The following is a 20,814-nucleotide window of genomic DNA, read 5'->3' as shown; positions in this document are numbered from 1 at the left end:
CATCAAAAAACACAAAACTAAGATTTTCAAACTTGGGAATCAATAAAGTACTCAAGGAATTTTAAAATCATAATATTAGGAAAATTTGGGAGATTTGCAAAATTTATCCTAATCATCCATGTGTACAATCTCATTTCTAGTCATTTTTGCAGTGATCATTAGTGAATAAAGAACAGATTTACAAGTTTATATAGCAGGGCATCTGCGTCCAACACAAAATTGTTACAAACTTTAGGCAAATACATGTTTCATAAGACACTGCTAACACTTAGAGGAATTAAATAAAATTCCGAAACTTGGAAAGCAAATAAAGACAAGACAACTAAGAAGCATTTTCCACCATTTACTCTTGTTATCAAAAATAGTTCAACTCTTCTCGCAAAACAAAAACAAAATAGTACATACTGGACACATACATCACATTTTTCTTCCTATGGCTTTAGCCCACCCCCACCCACCAAAAGAGACAAAAAAAAAAAAAAAAAAACCCAACAACAACAACAAAAACAACTCTACCTGACCACATTCACAGAAAATGACACCAGGATACACTACAAAACAGAAGGTGTCATCTGCTCTGTGTCCAAAGGTTTCTTCTCCATGTCTTGTACTAGGTGAGTAACCATCATTGAACATGCTGTGTGCCAAATCAAAACATAACTTCAACATATGTCAGATCTCAGGAGAGATGGTGAACGTAGTAGAAACTGAAAATTTTCCAGCAGTATTTTTCTTTAAATAAGCACTGTCAAAGCAGCAACTCTTCTTTTAAATCATAAGGTCATTTCTTTACAACCTAGTCAGTCCTTGTTTTATTTGGGCTGTGCTCTTTCAAGCAACTGACTAGATTTCCCTTCAACAGAATGTTGTGACTCACTTATCTCCCCCATAAAAATTACAGGGAAGAAGTGCATTTAAACTGAAACATAGTTTGTGCTTTACATGCAAAAGAGTATTCTAAAGAATATCCTCCTAGCTTCAAACCCAACTAAACACACAGGCTTCATAAAAAGGCATTTTTATTAGGCCTCTATAAAGAAGTCTCCACAATGAATAGCACCCTAAAAAAAAAAAAAAAAAGGAAAGAAAGAAAAAAGCATATTCAAAATAAAGTCTGTGGCAAACAGAGGAAACGAAAATCACTTTGAAGTGGCCAATGGCAATAGGTATAATGCATAAATCTGAGTAACTTTTGGAGCAGTATTCTAAAATTATTTTAAATAAATCCCAATTTCTAAATAAAACATTTAAATAATTTTTTAAAAATTTCTGTCACATACCATAGTCTAAATTCAATTACCTTCAGAATAGAACTGTTCTTCTCCACTTCATTTATCTTATTAGAACATTGCTCAAAGTGAAGGATTTGTTTTTTTCCCTAGAAATGAGTCAGACTTAACTAAAAATGGGGATCAACTCAGAAGAGTTTTGTGGCATAAACAGCTAAAAACATCTGCAGTCTGACAGAATTTCAGTTTGTTCACTTTTAAAAGACAGATTTCTTCAACATTCTAATGAGGGGCAATTTTTCTTTCATAATACTGCTGATTTAAGAACTGCTACATACACCAGTAGCCAATTTTCATGATTAGAAATGGTATTATGTCAGCACAAAGGTTGAGCTGGACACATCAGCTTTTCAACAGGAGAAACATCAATGGCATCTGAAGGTAGCACTGAGTCTCCTGAACAAACTAATGGTTACTTTTTCACAAAATATGAGCACAATCTTTATGGACTGACTAGATACCACTTCCTTACATTTAATCATAAACTTTGATTATGCACAAAGCATGACCATAAACAGTGAGGTTAATGTTATTTTCCTTGCCAAAGTTCGTTTTGTATAAATCAGTTGCATCAGCATTTGTTCTCAAACTATGAGGTTCTGTAAGAACTAAGGACATATAGTTGTAGGGTTACTCCTCCATTATCTGCAAACTATTTCCCCGACACTAACACATATAACTTAGCAATGAAAACACTTGATACAAGTGATCTATATGCAGGAGCTCCGGCAAGTTAAACCAACAAAACCATAGCTGCCGTAAAACTGTAGCTATTTCCCTACCAGAGGTAGGTTTAAAGACCCACTGATTTAACAGTCGAATCTCATGTCTATAGCTTCATCCAAACTTTTATCATCATGTGTACTGGCAGCTAAAAACGTTGTTACTGGGGACCCTGTGACATTAATTACACTGGTGCTGGTACTAGCATTGCGCACAGCAATGCTAGTCACGTTAATGCCCAAAGTGAGCCTGGTCTGCTCCAAGGCCTTTTCTGGCACAGCAAATGCCTCCAGCTTCTTCTCCCCATTGGCCATATAGGAGTTTTGGCAGCCACGACATATACAATCTAAGCAGGCTTTGCGGTTAGAGTAGCAAGGGCAGCGTTGGCCGCGGCATGTAAGAACACTTGGATTTTGAGTAGCACGCCCACATTTACACCCTTTCTTTTCCTGGGGTTTTTTATACACAGTCTTGGTAGGACTTCCTGGCATAAAATGATGACTAGGAATCTTTTCCTTTACTGTTTTGTCTTTTTTAAGAATACCTGGCTTGGTTTTAGAGTGAGATTTCTTGGATCCATGTTCATGACTCTTTTTCATGCTTTTAGCAGATAAAAGTACAGTTTTGCTGATTTTGGGTGTTGTGCCTCCATTGGGAACAGTTGCTATAGGTTGAAGAGAAATTTTGCTCTCCCGTTTCACTGTCACAGGAGCAGATGCCCCCAATGTTGGGCCTCGGATAATGGTAGAAATTGGAAGTGGCTGAACTTTCTCACTGTCGCTTTCTGATCTGGATCGTTTTCTATTCAATTTTGCTACCTTCGGAGTTGCTGCTGTACATGATAACCCATGAAGTGCAGGACTGGTGGACATAAAAACATTATGGCTAAGAGACTGGGAAGAAAGCTGCAGAAAAGGTCCATTGGATACAGTGGCTTCCAAGTTGGGCTGCAAATTAGGGCAACAGACTTCTGTGTTTGAAACAGTTTCTAAGCTGCGGAGTACTTCCTCAACACTCAGTAACAAAGAGTCACCAGGTTTTATATCTTCACTGAAACTGCAAATATCAATGCCTGTGGAGCATAAGTCAGTGGCTACCGTGTCACAGACAGGTGGCAAACTGTCAGACAGATCCTCAGTTTTTATGTCAACAGTGTTACATACATCAATTGTATTTGAATGTTCAGGTGAAGGAATATTTATACCAAATCTATCTATTGAAAGCCCATTATAAGTAGGCAAACCATTGATAACAGAACTGCCAATAGCAATGCTGAGGGTGCTTTCAGATACTGGAGATAAACTAGCTTGAGGATCAGTTGTGGGTTCTGAGGTCGAAGGTAAAGGGGAATGTGTCAAACACAAAGTAAAGGATGAATCTGAGGGTTTTTCCGTCTCCTCACAAAACAATGATCCATCATTAAGCAAAGCCAAAATATCAGAAGAACAGTCGACTGCTTCTATTATATCCCGTGCCAATGTAGTCTGTGTTATATATTCACAGAGTTTTTTGTAGCAGTTCACTAGGATGCTTAACTGCTTGTTTTCCTCAAACTGCTCATAGTCTTTGCACCAGCTACATGAAGGCTTCATCATCATTTTCTTGCCTTTACAACTTTTGCAGACATAGTGTTGGCAGGTGGAGTTGGTGGGTGCAATAGGATCTTGTAGCAAATGTCCTAAGAAGGAAAAAGGAGGAAAGCAAAGATTTTAGTAAAATAAATTTATAATTTCATATACTGAAGTTGAGATTATAAGTAATCTATTAAAGTTAAGATGGATTAAACTCACCAGACCAGATAACAAAACATGTATCTTACAGGAAACAGAAAAATACTCAATAGCTCACTTCACTTCCATGCCATATTCCCCATTCCTTTATCTCAAACAGAATCTTCCTCAGTCTGCGTTTCTCCCCCAAATCAGTATGTTCTGGTCCACTTTCTTATTCTCTTCTCCAAAGGCTAGAAAGAGGTGGTGATCAGTCACTAAAAGCACAAACTAGGCTTAAAACCCTTGGGACCTCAACCTAACCCAACTGTTGGTAATGCCACAACATACTGAGCACAGTCATACTGTTTATTTTGTGTTAGACATGGGAAAAAGATAAGAGCAAGAGAGAGTTAGTCCCTGCCCCCATTAAACATCCTTTGAGGGCATTAATCATTTAGTACAATGGCATCTTCACAGAAAAAAGTACAATTTCAAACCATTTCATTGTATATACCAGTCATAAACTAAGAGAAGACCAAAATATAGTTATGATGGAAAAGAACTATATTCATTTATTAAAAAAGGAAATATTACTAAATTCTTTTATAGAAAATCAAAATACAATGACAATGGAAAGAAGTGTTTAAATGTAGTTAAAAAAAAAAAAAAACAGAGTATAATACTGGGCTCAAAGTCTTCTGACAGAATACACAATGACCGTGGTCATGAACCACAAGTATCCAAAGTATAGCAATATAGTATAAAAGTGAAAGTGATCCCCCAACTTGATATAACTCCTAAACTATAAATGATCTATACATATGAATTAAAAAGGAGAAAACAACTAGCTCCCCAAAGAAGCAACTGCTCATTGGTTCCCAATTCAGGACAAATAGTAATTAACTCAAAGCAGCACCTGTTTTCTTATATACATTACATAATTTAAGACTGGGACAGAAAGTACTTCTGGTTATAGCTAGTGAAATCAGCAAACCCTCTCCCTTAAAAGCAACTATAAACCTGAAAATTTTTGACAAAGAGTCGTTTTCACAACCAAAGACATAAAACCATCTGAGAAGCATTTATGTTTGAAAAACTGATTTCAGGTAAGGACAGTGGGAATCTGTGGTGTTCTGTTCCAGGGCTACCCAGGTTCTACGCTACCACCCAGCTCTATCAGTGTTACCCTGTGAGAACCGGAAGCTGCTGTGATGGAAGGGGACTCATTCCACTTAGTACAGAAGACAATGCATAAACATGGAGGCATTATCACTGGAAGTGACTTGTCAGAAGCTGACCAGTTGGGGAGGACAAACGGCTCAGCTCTTACTAGCCTGAGGTTACACAAGCTCAGGTTAGACAGAGAGGCCTCACACAAGATGGCAATTTTCCCCTAAGTTGATCTATAAATTCAATATAATCCCTTTGAGAATCCCACATGGCTTTTTCTTTTTTAAGAAATTAACAGAATGATTCCAAAATTCATATGGAATCACAGAGGACCTGGGACAGCCAAAACAGTGTTGAAAAAGAACAAAAAAGTTGGAGGACTTACACTACTAACTTTACAATCTTCCATAACCATAGTAATCAAGACAGTATGGTAATAGCAAAAGGATAGGTACATAAATCAATGGATCAGAATAGAGAGTCCAGAAAGAAATTTACATTTATGGTCAACTGATCTATTTGACAAGATTGTCCAAATAATTCAACAGGGGAAAAGAGTATTTTCAACACACTGTGTGAGACACTTTGATATCCCAATGCCAAAAAATAAACATATACAATATACACAAATAGTAATTCAAAGTAGATCATACACATACACATCTAAGAGCTAAAATTCAGAAGCAAAGCAAAATGCAGGAAAAAACCATGACTTTGGGCTGGGCAGTATTAGATGCATCATCAAATGCACAAAAGGGGAAGAAAATTGTAAAATGGATATTCACAAAATAAAAAACTTGTGCTTCAAAAGTCACCATTAAGAAAATGAGAAGATAATCCATGGACTGAGAAAAAATATTTGCAAACTGTATATCTGATAAAGGGCTTACAACATGATACATTAAAAACACTTTATGCAAATCAATAAAAAGACAACTCAATTTAAAAATTGAACAAAAGATTTGAATAAACATTCCACCAAAGAAAATATATAATAAGCACATGAAAATATGCCAGTATAATTAGTTATTAAGGAAAGTGAAACTATGGCATACTGCTACACACCTACTAGTACGGATAAACTCAAAATGAGGGATAATACCAAGAGTTGGCAAAAATGTGGAGAAATCAGAACCCTTCTATATTACTGGTGGGAATAGAAAATGGAAAATCACACTGGGAAACAGTTTGGTAGTTTCTTTAAAAGTTAAACAGGGCTTCCCTGGTGGCGCAGTGGTTAAGAATACGCCTACCAATGCAGGGGACACTGGTTTGAGCCCTGGTCCGGGAAGATCCCATGTGCCGCAGAGCAACTAAGCCCGTGAGCCATAACTACTGAGCCTGGGTGCCACAACTACTGAAGCCTGCGTGCCTAGAGCTCCTGCTCCACAACAAGAGAAGCCACCGCAATGAGAAGCCCGTGCATCGCAACAAAGAGTAGCCCCCGCTCGCCACAACCAGAGAAAGCCCACGCACAGCAACAAAGACCCAATGCAGCCAAAAATAAATAAATTTATTTTTTTTAAAAGTTAAACATTTACCATACAAACCAGCAACTCTACTCCTAGGAGCCTATTTGAAGACAAATGAAAATATACATCCATATAAAGAGATGTTTGTGAATATGCATAGCAGCATTACTCAGACAAAAACAATCCAAATGTCCATCAACTAGTGAATAAACAAAATGTAGTATATTCATACAAAAGAATACTGCTCAGCAATTAAAAGAACTATTGGTACAAGCCAAATCATGATGAAGTGCAGAAACACTGTGTTAAGTGAAAAGCCAGATGCAAAAGAGTACATATTATCCCATTTATATAAAATGTCTAAAAATGACAGAAAAGCAGAAATAGTGATTGCCTAGGTCTGGGGGCAGGAGCATGGGTTAATTGTAAATGGGCACAATGGAACTTTTGGGGGGTGATTAAAATGTTCTAACATCATATCGTGCTGATGCTTGTACAACTCTAAAAATAAATAAATAAAAACGCCTTAAGACAAGGCCCCAGTAGTTACAGAGTCCAACCTTCTTTCTACCCAATACAGGAATCCCTTAAAGTACCCTTGACTTAATCTAAGGAAGGCTGTAGGGGATATTAATACATACAGAGAGATGTGTACACGCTTAAAAGGATAAACCGTAAGGTTAAAAAGAAATACGTTATCTACTGGAAAGGAGAGATTGAACGAAGTGAAAAGGGACAGACAGCATTTCACTATTCTAGGTTTAATCTGTTTGGTAGCATTTAACTTTTAAACCATGTAAATATTTTACATAATTATATAACAAAACTAAAAAATTTAAAGGAAATTCCTACAGATCAAAAGTAAAATGTACCAAAACTGTAATTTCTTATCAAATTGATGGTATAACTATTCAGTTAACTACTTCAAATGACTTTAAAACAGAAAATTGACTCTAACGTTACATCCTTGTTTTGTTTTCAGAAATTACATTTATTGGTGGTAGTGCTGATAGTTATTATAAAGTGTTAGTGTCTAATTGTAGGATAAAGTAAATGCTGATGTCCTTGAGAATCTAGATATTTTTTTTAGTAGGAGGAAGGAAGTCATAAGATGTGAAAAGTAAAAAATCCTGTAGTCCTGAATTTCAATTGGATTTATCAGTATGAACTCATGTTTTCATCTTAAAAGTACATATTATACACTGAAAAGGCGTGGCAACAGTGGCAATAAACTCAGATAACCATGTTGAAAAACAATTTCTTGTTCAAAGGAATCAGAGCTTCTTGGACAAATGGCTGATTCTAGATCTGTGGCATAAGTTAGACGAGATGAGTTTTGATTACCTTCTTATGCCGGAAAGCAAGGAAACTATCAAAGATCCGGATAACATTAAAGGGACTCAGGAGCAAACCTAAGAGGTTTCCAGTGACCAAAGATGAGAAAATCTGAGCATGCATAAATGCAATGGAATATAAAGCACACCTAAAATGTTCAAATCTCTAGAGTTCATTTAAAAAAAGGAAAAAAAATCAGACGCTAGTGAACCAGCTCATTAGTTTGAAAACTGGTAAATAAAGAGCAAGAAGCAAGTATTTATTCTGATTTACCTTACCTATATATAAGCTAAACCACCAAATAACCAAATCACAGATGAGAAGTTTCTCTTTATGGGAATAATGTAACTAATAAATGAAGAATGACATAATTTGAATGTCATCATTTTATAAGCAAACTGTACAAGCTAAGTGATAAGTAAGGATTACCTCTTCTGGCCTTCATTCCATCACTGATTTTCTTTTCACCAGTCATGTCAATCAAAACCTCCCGGGAGGTACCAAACATCTTTAAAGGACTTACACCCTCCACATCTGTGTATTCTTCTACGAGATTTTAGGAGACTATGCCTAATACTAAGAACTGAAAATAGGTTAGAAAACACAAAAATTATCACTTATTGATTCATAATTCCACCACCAATGAATTCCTAAGAACTTCCACTATGTGGTCTCATATTACCTACTGGATTGCCCAACCATTCCTCAACACAAATATTTGAAATTTTAATCTATCATTAAAGATGCCTATAGGCAAACTTGTTTTATGCACTCAGCTAAGTATCCTAACCCTCAAAAGCGTCCCAGAGGGTTCTCTTTACACCTCACAACAAAGGCAGCTCCAGTGATACAGGAACAAAGAAAAAGTTCAGAGGCTTCTTAGAGCTGGGGTAAGTGTTAGCCATATACTTACTACATGTCCCTAAGGAAACTCCTCCCTGCAAAATTAAGAAATGTCAGATAACACTTTTAAAATTGTAAATATACATCTTATACTAGAAAGTAAAATGGATGGGCAATCTTAGTCAAGCGGAAGTGCATCACTTACTGGCAGACTGTACTATAAAAACTGGGTAGTATTTGGGGAAAGGTTTAATTTGCTTTAGCTTACATCATGTTCGCTATAGTTTCACACTCAAGTACAAAAAGACTTGCTCAAAACACATCTTCAGACCTTAAAAATTTATAGTTCATGACAAAAAGTTTTCCCACTGCCCTGCCTTGAATTCTTAATCTGCAATATATCACAGGAATTATCTTCCTTTACATAATATCAATACAAGTTGTCTTCTAACTAAATGAATTTGATATTATGTGCCCTGTTTAAGTAATACTAAATGATGCTATACTGACCCTAAAAATACTAAAGACTAAATTTCATTTTTACTCTTCACTTTAATAGAAGTTACTAATTCCTTTTTTATTCTCCCTCTCCTTCACTTTTCCCATCCCCAAATCACCCAATTATAATTTGAGACTAAAATTTCATTTTAGATTACCACAACAGTCATTCTGGGAATTTCTGGGAATACATAAATATTGGCAAGAAATTTGCTAAGATATTTAATATCAGATTTTTTTAATGCTCTTACCTTGGTGAAACTTTTTATTATAGTAGTTTCATAAAGTCAGAAAGTAGTGTAATTAATCTTCATATACCTATGTATACCAGATTCAATAATTATCTAGATTATGCCACATTTGCTTCATCTACCCATCTTTTGTTCTTAAGTATTTCAAAGCAAATCCCAGCAAACCTCTAAATACATCAGTATATATCACTACAAAGTACATTTTCTTATGTAATCGCAATGCCATTATCACACCTAACAAAATCAATTATTTAAATAAATTTTAAACCAAATTTAGGTTTAACTTAAGGGAAAAAAATCTTAAAGCCCTAGAAAAGGGCTTTAATTCTGACATTAAAAAAAAACCATTTCCAAAGTTATGTTCTTCTCAGTAAACATACTTTTTAGCCATAAAACGTTCCTTCTATTAAACAGATTTAACATAGACATTCAAATCACTACTTTACAGTATTAATAGACCAAAGGTAGCACTTGGAGTGGTTGCCACGCACTTTATCCTTACCCCTGCGAAGAATAACTGACAGCATCAAGAATTACAAAGCAGCCTAAGTTTGAAAGAGAGACCCACAGCACCAAAATAAATAAGCAAACTGTAAGTAGGTCTCAAATCAGCTTTCTCCATACAAGGGATAGGCACAACTCCTTAGTATAAGCAAACAAAGATATGATTAGTTTTGGCAAACTCTTCTAAATACATAACTGATTCCAACTTCGAACAAAGCCACTGGTAATTCATTCACTTCAGAATACCATTGGTAAAAGTGGACCATACTATAAATGTTATGCTGACATGCAGACTACCAAGTAAATTATGCCTTAACTGCTTCTGAAACAAGATCTTTTATTCTCCTTTGTACAGTGATTGTGTTTAACCCCACTAATATCCTGACCAGATGACTGGGGGAAATTAAGTTTAAGAAGTGAGGAGAGAGGACACAAGAAAAAATAAAACCAATAATGGCTAAAATGCTTAGCAAAACTTAGTGAATGACTAAAAAACGATCTTGTGAACACTGGACCTGGCAATAATAATGATCATAAAATAAAACCTACAAAAGGTTAAAATCTGACAGGGACAAACTAGATGTGAACAGCAACAGAGAGACTACAAAATCAATTCCTCATTCTAAAGCTTACATGGAAAAGAAATGATCCCAATGAAAATAATTTCAGTAAAATGAAAACTGAAAAAAGTAGAAAATGGTTTAAGGAATTAAACTATCTCAATGGCTTAATTTTGTCATTTGACCAAAAAAAGCATTATATAATTCTAACAGGCACAAAAAGAGCACTGATCAGAATCAAAACATTCTGTATTTACCACCACTCGTCCAGAATTCCTTCTCCTGGTAATGCTTCTATTACAGCAACAAGCAATGCCTAATCAAAAACCTCAGATAATGCAAGTAATTTTTTATAAGCCTTATTTGTTGGTGATGAGATGACACTTCAGGATCAGGGAAAATTAGCCAAGTCTCATATAAACAAATCCTAACGTCACTATCAGAAAGCAAAAAATGCACACAGGCAGGTCACGGTTAATAATTAAAACCATCATACCATTTCTCCAAGAAGCATTCTTGGAAACCAGAGTATTAAACAGTCGAGGAATTCACAAAAAGAAATAAATCTTATGATACTCAGATATATGGTATATACGGAAAAGTATCTGGAAAGGGAAAAAAATCAGTATAGAACTCCACAGCTGTCAAATATGTGGTATCCTACAAAAGAGAGAAAGCAGTTTTCTGCTTTTACTGATAATGTAAGCAACATGAAACAGAAGGGATATCATATAAGATACATTTCTACATACTAACTCAATAAAATATGCTTTCCATCACAGCTTAAATTTGCTTCCCAACAAATGGACCCACATCAAAACTGATTAGCAAAATTAAAGGTTACCAGATACTTATATTAAAGCTCTAAGGCAAAAGGAGGAAAAGAATAAAAATGAAAAATTTCACTTGCTAAAATATAATAATTATATTCATTGAGATTTTCTTAAAATCATTACTAAAGGAACTTTAAAAAAATAGTACTAACTGGTTATCTTAAAATACTCAAAAAAGTAGAATTCTTAAATAAGAAGTTTCTAGGTTCACTTATGTTACTGATTCTAAAGCCGATTTCCTCAGCAATCACTACTGAATAAGATAATGTACTTTTCATCAGCCACTCCTTTCCAAATGGCCTAAATAACTGTACTGACCACCTAAATACAGACAGTCACACAGAAAGAAATACAGAAAAAGAAGAGGGAGGGGGAAAAAAAAAAGCTTTATTAGCAGCAAAAAGAATTTTGTTGCCAGCCAGATCACATTGCTGTGAAACTCCTGAATCCAAGAGAGGACAGTAACTTAAGCAATGACAAAACATTTCAATGAATGATGACAAGTAGCACACTTGGTCTTGGAAAGGCACTCTCAAATGTTGCAGACATAAAAACTTCAAATATTTTGTTCAGACATGCAGTCTTGGATTCTTCTGCTATGCAAATCTCTCCTGCACCATAAGGGCAAGGCTCTTTTTTTATAGACTCAATCTGACTCAATTTGTTTCAAATATACGTCATACGTTTCCATTTTCTACAGTATGACCAAAAAAGAAAAAAATTCTTTGTCCAGATTTTAAATTTTCTCAAGAGAAGTCAATAAAGGGACTTCCCTGGTGGTCCAGTGGTTAAGACTCCATGCTTCCACTGCAGGGGGCATGGGTTCAATTCCTGGTCAGGGAACTAAGATGCCACATGGCAAGGCCAATAAACAAAAAAAAAAATCAATAAAAACGTGTGAGCCTGATCTCAAGGCGGGGCGGGCAGCGGGTGGCCTTTAATTTACAAAAGGTGATAAAAATGAAACTGCAGAAACACTAGTAATGAATGATTGGGCGGGGAGAGGTCAATTAAATGCCAAGATCTTTGTTCAACATGTTTGAGAAGGTTCCTTTTTGTTCCATTACAAAACATGTTCTTTCTAATAAGAATTTTTTTCTGTATGTTTGGCACTATACAAATTGATCATTTTCTTTCATTATATTATTACGTGACTCTTTCAACATTTACCTGAATATTTCTCATAAACATGAAAAACTGGTAGATGTTAAATCCTTTGAAGCCTGCTAGGAACCTGGCCACAAAGCAAGAGGTGATCAGCGAGCGAGCGAAGCTTCATCTGCCGCTCCCCATCACTCCCCATCACTCGCATTACCATCTGAACCATTCCCCCCTGCCCCCAACCATGGAAAAACTGTCCTCCCTGAAGCCGGTCCCTGGTGCCAAAAGGGTTGGAGACTGCTGCTTTAAACTTTACAAATCTGTTACAAATCAAAGAAGTTTTAAAGTTCATCATTGTTGGAAGTCAGGTTCCTAGGCAGTGAAACTCTTGGGAGAGAGGTCAGTGTGCTGAAAGTTTATCAGGTGAGGAAGGAAGGGGCAGAAGAACAAATTAGGCTGGGATGTATCACAACAAAGGCCTCAGATGACCCCACAGGGAGCTCTGAAGCTGGGAGGGCTCTTCAAGGTTGTCCTATGGTGGGATATGGGAGCCAGGTCTTTAATGGACTAGTCTTTGAATGCAGGCTACTCCAAGGAAGGGGATGTGAGCTTGGGTGAGTGGCTCTCTTCAGCCAACAGCAATTCCCAGGGAAGTCTGACAACCCCAGCAACACTCCCACTAACTAAGAAAATGAAGTCCTTCAGTCCTGAAGTGGGGATTTGGGTAGTGTATACATAGCATCCACTACAATTAGTAATTTTAACTGTCCAAATCTGATGAATATGAGTAAAAAAAAATGTAATAATGATGATGTACCTTTAAAAATGACTAGCCCTTGGGCTTCCCTGGTGGCGCAGTGGTTGAGAGTCCACCTGCTGATGCAGGGGACATGGGTTCATGCCCTGGTCCAGGAAGATCCCGTATGCCGCAGAGCGGCTGGGCCCGTGAGCCATGGCCACTGAGCCTGTGCGTCCGGAGCCTGTGCTCCGCAACAGGAGAGGCCACAACAGTGAGAGGCCCGCGTACCGCAAAAAAAAAAAAAAAAAAAAAAAGACTAGCCCTCCATTCCTTGAAGCTATAAAGTGACTAAATATCTAAGTTCTTTCTAGCTCTAAAATTTGATGATGCTAAGATTTTATGGCAAGATCTACAATGTATCAGAAGTCTTGCATTTGAATACCATTAACTGTTTAGGTGATAAGTATTATCAATATATTAGAGTTCTATCTTGTATACTGAAATTTTCGATAAAAGTTTCATAATAAAATCCAATGAAAGCCTGCATATTTCCACTTCCCTGTATATTTTCATAATTTCAAACTTACCGACTTAACATATTTAAATATTCTCAAGTCTGATGATCTTTCTTCTTTTCAAAACCCTTCCTAAAGGTACAACTAAAAACTGTCCAAACAAACCAAAAAACAAAAAATACCTTCAACCTTCAAGCAGCCTTTAAAACCCAAATTCTTTCGTTTGTTTTTTTGTTTTTTGTTTTAAATATTTATTTAGTTATTTAGCTATTCATTTGGCTGCGCTAGGTCTTAGTTGCTGCGTGCAGGATCTTCATTGCAGCGTGTGGGTTCTTTTTTTTTTTTAAGTTGTGGCATGCGGGATCTAGTTCCCTGACCAGGGATGGAACCCAGGCCCCCTGCACTGGAGCACAGAGTATTAACCGCTGGACCACCAAGGAAGTCCCTAAAACACAAGTCTTTGGAATGACATACGCGGCCTTTCAGAATCTAGCCCACACCCACCTTCCCCCCAAAATTTTGTAACATTAAGCTTTCTCCACAAACTCCATACTCCATTCTCACCTGGCCATTCCAAAACAAGCAATGCTTGCTTACTCATTCCTCTGTGATCTGCTCTTCCTAGAATGTCCTTCTTCCTTCCTTGCATGGTAAACTATTTATTTATTTATTTATTTATTTTTTTCTGCGTTGGTTCTTCGTTGCTGCACGTGGGCTTTAGTTGTGGTGCATGGGGGCTACTCTTCATTGCGGTATGCGGGCTTCTCACTGCAGTGGCTTCTCTTGTTGTGGATCACGGGCTCTACGCTCGCGGGCTTCAGTAGTTGTGGCACGCAGGCTCAGTAGTTGTGGCTCCTGGGCTCTAGAGCACAGGCTCAGTAGTTGTGGTGCACGGGCTTAGTGACTCCGCTGCATGTGGGATCTTCCCAGACCAGGGCTTGAACCCGTGTCCCCTGCATTGGCAGGCAGATTCTTAAACCACTGTGCCACCAGGGAATTCACTATTTACTCTTTAAGGATTGACTCAAATATGACCTCGGAAAGGAAGCCTTCCTTAATTCCTAGCCCTCAAGTTTGTTCAAAAAGCACTTTGCACATTCTCCTATTATAGCACTTATCACATTATATCGTCACCATTCACTGGGTCTCACTCAAGGCCGGAAACTTATTTATCTCTGTATCCTTAAACCAGTGTTGGCACATAAGCCAGCAACTAATAAATGTACAGTGAATGAATCATAAAAAGCACACTAGAGTTGGGAGTGACCTTGGAAATAAACTTGTCCCATGGCCTCATTTTAACCAAGATGGCCTTTCATAAGATTACATAGCTAGTTACTAGCAATGAGAAATAGTAGCTTAGTCTATTGATTCCCAATCTAGTATTCTTTCTACTTAACCAGCAGCATCCCTACTTCCGCTACTAAGTCCATGGCATCCACTGAGACAATTTTAGCTTCTTTTCACTTATCAAAAAGAATGATCACTGAAACTGGACCATAACAGAAATCAACATATTAACCACAAGATGTAAAACCTTTTGGGGGAAGGAGACAGAAGAACAGGTACTGGCAGTAACGAATAGTGAGTGGGTCAGGAAGAGTGAAACGAAGGGGAGAATGGATGACCAATAATAGTTTTGTGAGGGTCAGGAAATCTTTACTGCATAGAAATTGGAGCTACAAGAGTCCTGCCTGGATTCTCTACACACCAAGCTCAATTTTTAAAGTCAATCTTAAATGTTTTAAGTGAACATATATGCTATAAAGCACTGTACTACCTCCTCTGTAAAGAAAGCCCAACAAAAAAACCCTCAGCCTGCATATCAGTCTATGAATTTACAGCATGAGAAATCTTAGCTAAAGACTGTATATATATGTGTATATATATATACATATATATGTATATATATGTATATATATACATATATGTATATATATGTATATATATATTAAATGGGTGTTATATATATAATATTAAGTATAAAATAATTAAAATATGTACAGTTGGTTTTCGTAAGTGATATCACTTTAGAAAGCATTATTAGTAGTAGCAGCATTAAACTGATGCTGATCAACCCCAATATATACATACACCTTATTCTTCCTGTGGTGTGATAGTAACTATGCTGACTCCGAGTCATATCCATTCAGCTTAGATTCAATCAATCTGTAACAGCATTATCAAGGCACATATAAAGACTGGGAGAATATACTTCTACTGATGTCAAAAGTCTGACATAGGGCCTGAACAATAACCCTTCCATAATCCAATCCATTGATCTAAATATCCCCATTCTCCAACTTTTCCAAATGAAGAATTGTTTAGGCTATCGTCATTTAAGAAAATATTCCTCTTTCCTCAATCACTTCAACGAGTAACTTCTGAGGCCCTGCTATATGCCAAGCACTGTGCATTTAACAAAGGATACTTGGACCTTTTTTACATCACCGAATTACAGCACCAAAATTACACCTCAAAATTAAAGATGTAAAGTATGTCTTGAAACAATAGTAAGAAATCTCCTAGATACATAAACACATGGAAATAATAATCTGGATTCAGCTAAGAACAAAAATGACAATACCATAAAAAGATCTTATGTATCACTTAGCAAATGGGCATAGATGAATCAACTGTTTTAGACAATTTAAACTGTCCTTTTTAAAGCTTGTTTTTAGTTTTACAAAACCTGTGCCCAATATACTTTTTTGCAGACATACGTTGAAGTCTAAACCTCTTAAAAATCTTTTCATTAGGCGAAATTCATGAGTATGAATGCTACTCATTGGGTTTGACATATATACACTAATATGCATAAAATATATAACTAATAAAAAACTGCTGTATAAAAAATAAAAAATTCAAAAAAAAAAGAATAAGCTCAAATCAAAGAGAAATGAATTTGAAATCAGAGAACCCTCTTAAGAAGACAGCACTATTTTCCTCTTGGCAGAGCTTCCTAACCCAGGTCTGTTCTTTTTAAATTTTTGACTAAGCAGCACTTTAGAATATGTTCCTTTAAACTTTAACACAATTTATTTTAGTAGTAAACCAAAAAGCAAATACATGCCTCAAAAAATCAACAGGTCCAAACAACAAACTAAAGTTTCAAGGAAATTATTAGCTCTCTAATTAAATATTCAAGCAGCTATGTTCTAACCCACTATTAGCCCCTGATCATCTGGATTCCACAAACCTGTAAACTTTTCTTTAAAATATCTAGCACAAATAATTTCACAGTATGACAGGAAAATGTGCATTTTAATTTAAAATAAGGGAATATTATAATATATATGCTCTGGTCACTAAAAATGGTGACACAGAGAGGTATTTTGACCACGTGACCCAGTAATTATTTTAAAGTTCATTGCATCACTTTAAATAACTAAGCACTACTATACTGAGAGACCAGTGATAGCTAAACATGTATACCAGGGGAGTGGGTGGTGAAAAAAAAAGACAAAATCCGTGTTTCCAGTTTGGGAAAAAGATTACAACCAGTCTGCAGAAAAATGAAAAATGGAAATTGACTGTTAAATATCGCAATTTTAAAAGTATGAACGTTACTCAAGCCAAGCTATTTACTGCACATCTGAATGGTTAAATTTCAGAGTTTAACTTTTATGTCTTTGGTCAACCTACAACTATGAAAAATACTTCCTGATACTCTTGGATGTATCAACAGTTTATACAAAGTAAGCTTCACCAGTCAAGTACTATTATAACTAAAAAACCAAACACTGACCGTACATTATTAAATGGATGATATATAAACCACAACACATTCATAAACTCAAGTCATGCCTCATTTCACATTCTAGTAAGAATTAAAAGAGAATGCCAGACACCATTTATCTTAATAATTATGCAGGGGAGATTTTGTACAGTGTTTTGTGGTTACAGAGCACTTCTGTAATATTCTGTTATTTTCATATTTTAGCAAAGCCATGACGGTCTCTCGTTAAATTATTACCAATACGATAAAACAGGCTAGTCAATTAGGCACAATTAAATCGATTCTCAGCTGAACAACAAACGTTAATTGAATAAATCAATATTAAGCTAGTTCCAAATTTCCCAAACTGGTGTTCCACTGTACCAGAATGCATTAACAGGTTTGCTTTAATATCCTCCTGGAGAGTCATCCCCAAATTTACATTAGTGTCTTAAAACTGAAAACTACCAATGTCAAGAAACTTGCTTAACACAGCATTACTTAAATTTATTGGCACATGTTTTTTCGTTTAAGTACACCTATAAACCTCACATAAGGAGTATTCAAAGACAGCACTACTGTTATCCATGGATTAGTATTAGAATCACCTAGATGGCCTGCTTCAGACTGACTCAATAACTGCAGATACTGCCCAGGAATGTGTATTTTTAAAAAGCTTCCCAACAAATTCTGATCCACAACTGGGATTAAAGTTACTTTAACCTTTTTTGCCTTGATGAACTGGGACTTTTTTTTTTTGCGGTACGCGGGCCTCTCACTGTTGTGGGCTCTCCCGTTGCGGAGCACAGGCTCCGGACGCGCAGGCTCAGCAGCCATGGCTCACGGCCTAGCCGCTCCGCGGCATGTGGGATCTTCCCGGACCAGGGCACGAACCCGTGTCCCCTGCATCGGCAGGCGGACTCTCTCAACCACTGCACCACCAGGGAAGCCAAAACTGGGACATTTTTCTAATCAGTTAAGTAAGAAATGTGATTAAAAGATTTCAAGAAATTTTTAAAATAAACGTATTATCAAAGATTATACTATAAAGTTCATTCTAATAAAACAAAGAAATTTTGACTTTCCACTAACAAGGGCTACATCTTGCTTTATTTAAATAATGTAATAAACGCATTTTGGCAATATATCTATTTTTAAATGACCTCTCTTGTTTATAAACTCATGAATGTTAAAAACATAGGCTAAAATCGAATATATTATGCAAGGACAAAGCTGTAAATGTGACTTGGTTATCTGTAATTCTTGTATCTTTTACAAAAAAAAAATTTTTAGTGTTCTGTTACTAAATGATAAACTAAGGGTGGCTTTAGACTGGTATTTGCAAACACTTCAAATAACACACAGCAAGTGGAGTTAGTCTTTATTCTCTAAAAATAAAAGGCCATACTGTATATCACTATGTATTCTCCTGCTAACACTGCTTTTTGGATAATTACCTACACCTTGTTGATATGGAGAATATTAAGAGAACAAAGACAATTTACACAGAAGGATAATAATAATCATGAACCAGATATTTGGAATCATTAGTATTTTTATGTTCCTCATTACCTAGTATTTCAATAGCAACCTAATTTTCTTAATGTTTCTTGTCCCCAACCAATGATCCATTGAATGGATATATGAAGAATTGAGAAAACTAAAACAATACGACTAAGAATTAATAAAATACGTGACTGAGTATTAAAACAACTTAAAACCCTCACGGCAGAAAGGATTTGGCAGAATTATTAACTGGTATGGCATGTGATTTGGTCCAGTAGTCATTTGACATCTCAAATTGCCTCACTTTAGAGGAAGAAAAATAGTTAAATTATCTTCTGTTTTTTAAATAACGGAAACCTTTTACTACATGAACACTATGGAACACCTTCTTGAACCCAATTCACTAACACTGATTTGGGGGAGTTGTTTTTCAAGTCTATAGTGGTGAGCTCCAGTGATCTGTTCATAACTCTATCCAGCTCAATGTTTTAAAATCAAAACCTCAGATGCAAACACTGAAGGCATCTTTCAATGCTCCCACAGGTTTCAGGAACAAATCTAAGTTCTTTAGTTGTTATAGCACTGTCCAGTAGAACTTTTTTATGCAATGATGGAAATCTTTTACATCTACAGTAAGGTAGCTATTACCCACATGTGGCTACTGAGCACTTAAAGAAGTAGCTCAGTATAACTAAAGAACTTTTTAAAATTGTCACAACAGCTAAGTGGCTGCTATATAGGACAGTGTAGGTTTAGAATATAATCTGATTCTGCTTCCAGACAAAATGGAATAATTATATTTTGTTTCATTTTTGTTTCAGTTGGGAGACTTACTCTCCCAACTGAAACAAAAACTGGACAAAACAATGGTTTTCAGATATACTGGGCAACAGACACCACACATCAGTGATCCGTGCATGGAGGAACAAATGAGCTAAGCCCTACAATTGCCCCAGCTTGCTGTCTGGAGACAATCTTCAGGCCACAGCACAAGGAGGGAGAACCAAGACAAAGCCCAGTAGTCTCCCGGAGTTGAGAAGACAGAGTCGCGAAGACAAGGCAGCTGGACTTCTCAGGGCAGAGTACTAGAGATGACAGAGCCGCACAGAGAAAGAACACCGTATTTATAGATGGTCTCTTTCAAATCTTCAGCTGAGTACTGAATGATCAGCACATGTTTATAAGGAAATTACCCCAGGATGGAGAAAGAATCCCCAGAAAGGAACAAAAAAAACAATCCCTATAACTCAAAGGCAGCAGAACAATTCCTATTCCCACCACCTAGTGTGTGAAACCTCATTAATTCACGAGGCATCAGATAGAGTAGTCAAAAGGTTCTTGCCTCAAGTAATGCAGAAAAATTATCCCCTAAAGGCTGCTCTGGTTCCACCTAAAAAAACACTTAAAAACAAGCCTTGAAAGGATCAAGGATCAAACTATCTGCAAGTAACTTAACCAAATTCCAAGAACAAAGCTCAAGAATATTTATAGTACAAAAATACCCACCCACAAGGTTAAAATTTTACCAACAAGGTACCATTCACAATATCTAGCATCCAATCAAAATTAACTCGGTATGCAAAAAAGTAGGAAAATATGACCCACGCAGAGAAGAAAAACCAAAGAGCAACAAAACTTCTACAGGATTACAGCAGAACAGTAAAAATTAACTATGTGACTATTACATTATACATTCTCACTATATTCCATATGTTCAGAATTATTTTATGCACCTAAAAACAGAACTTCAAAATACATGAAGCAAAAAGTGATAGAAATTCCGAAGAGAAACTGATAAATCCATAATTACAGTTAGAGATTTCAACATCTCTCAAAACATGAAAATAGAAAATCAGTAATGACACAGAAGATCTAAACAACACCATCAACCAACTTATGAAAATGTTTTAATTGACCATAAACACTGTGAACCAATAACTATTCTGACTGCAAACAAGATAAATTAACGCTGATTCTTATACAGGTAAGGTCTCATAAAATAATTCAAGATCCCAACGACATTAGAATTCTACGGTTAAAAATAG

General features: G+C 36.3%; 1 protein-coding gene across 1 annotated transcript in view; it reads right to left on the bottom strand.

The window, feature by feature from the left end:
- Positions 1–323: 323 nt before the first annotated feature.
- The window catches only part of MSL2 (MSL complex subunit 2), a 36,791-nt gene continuing 16,300 nt past the window's right edge, over positions 324–20,814 (bottom strand). The window contains exon 2 of the mRNA XM_049710100.1: positions 324–3,690. Coding sequence (XP_049566057.1) covers positions 2,099–3,690 — 1,592 coding nt within the window. The 3' untranslated portion in view covers positions 324–2,098. The remainder of the gene's footprint in view (positions 3,691–20,814) is intronic.

Source organism: Orcinus orca, chromosome 5, assembly GCF_937001465.1.
Source record: "Orcinus orca chromosome 5, mOrcOrc1.1, whole genome shotgun sequence".
In the NCBI taxonomy this organism is placed as follows: domain Eukaryota; kingdom Metazoa; phylum Chordata; class Mammalia; order Artiodactyla; family Delphinidae; genus Orcinus; species Orcinus orca.
The sequence above is the reverse complement of the archived record's forward strand: the minus strand, read 5'-3'. Positions and strand labels throughout refer to the sequence as shown.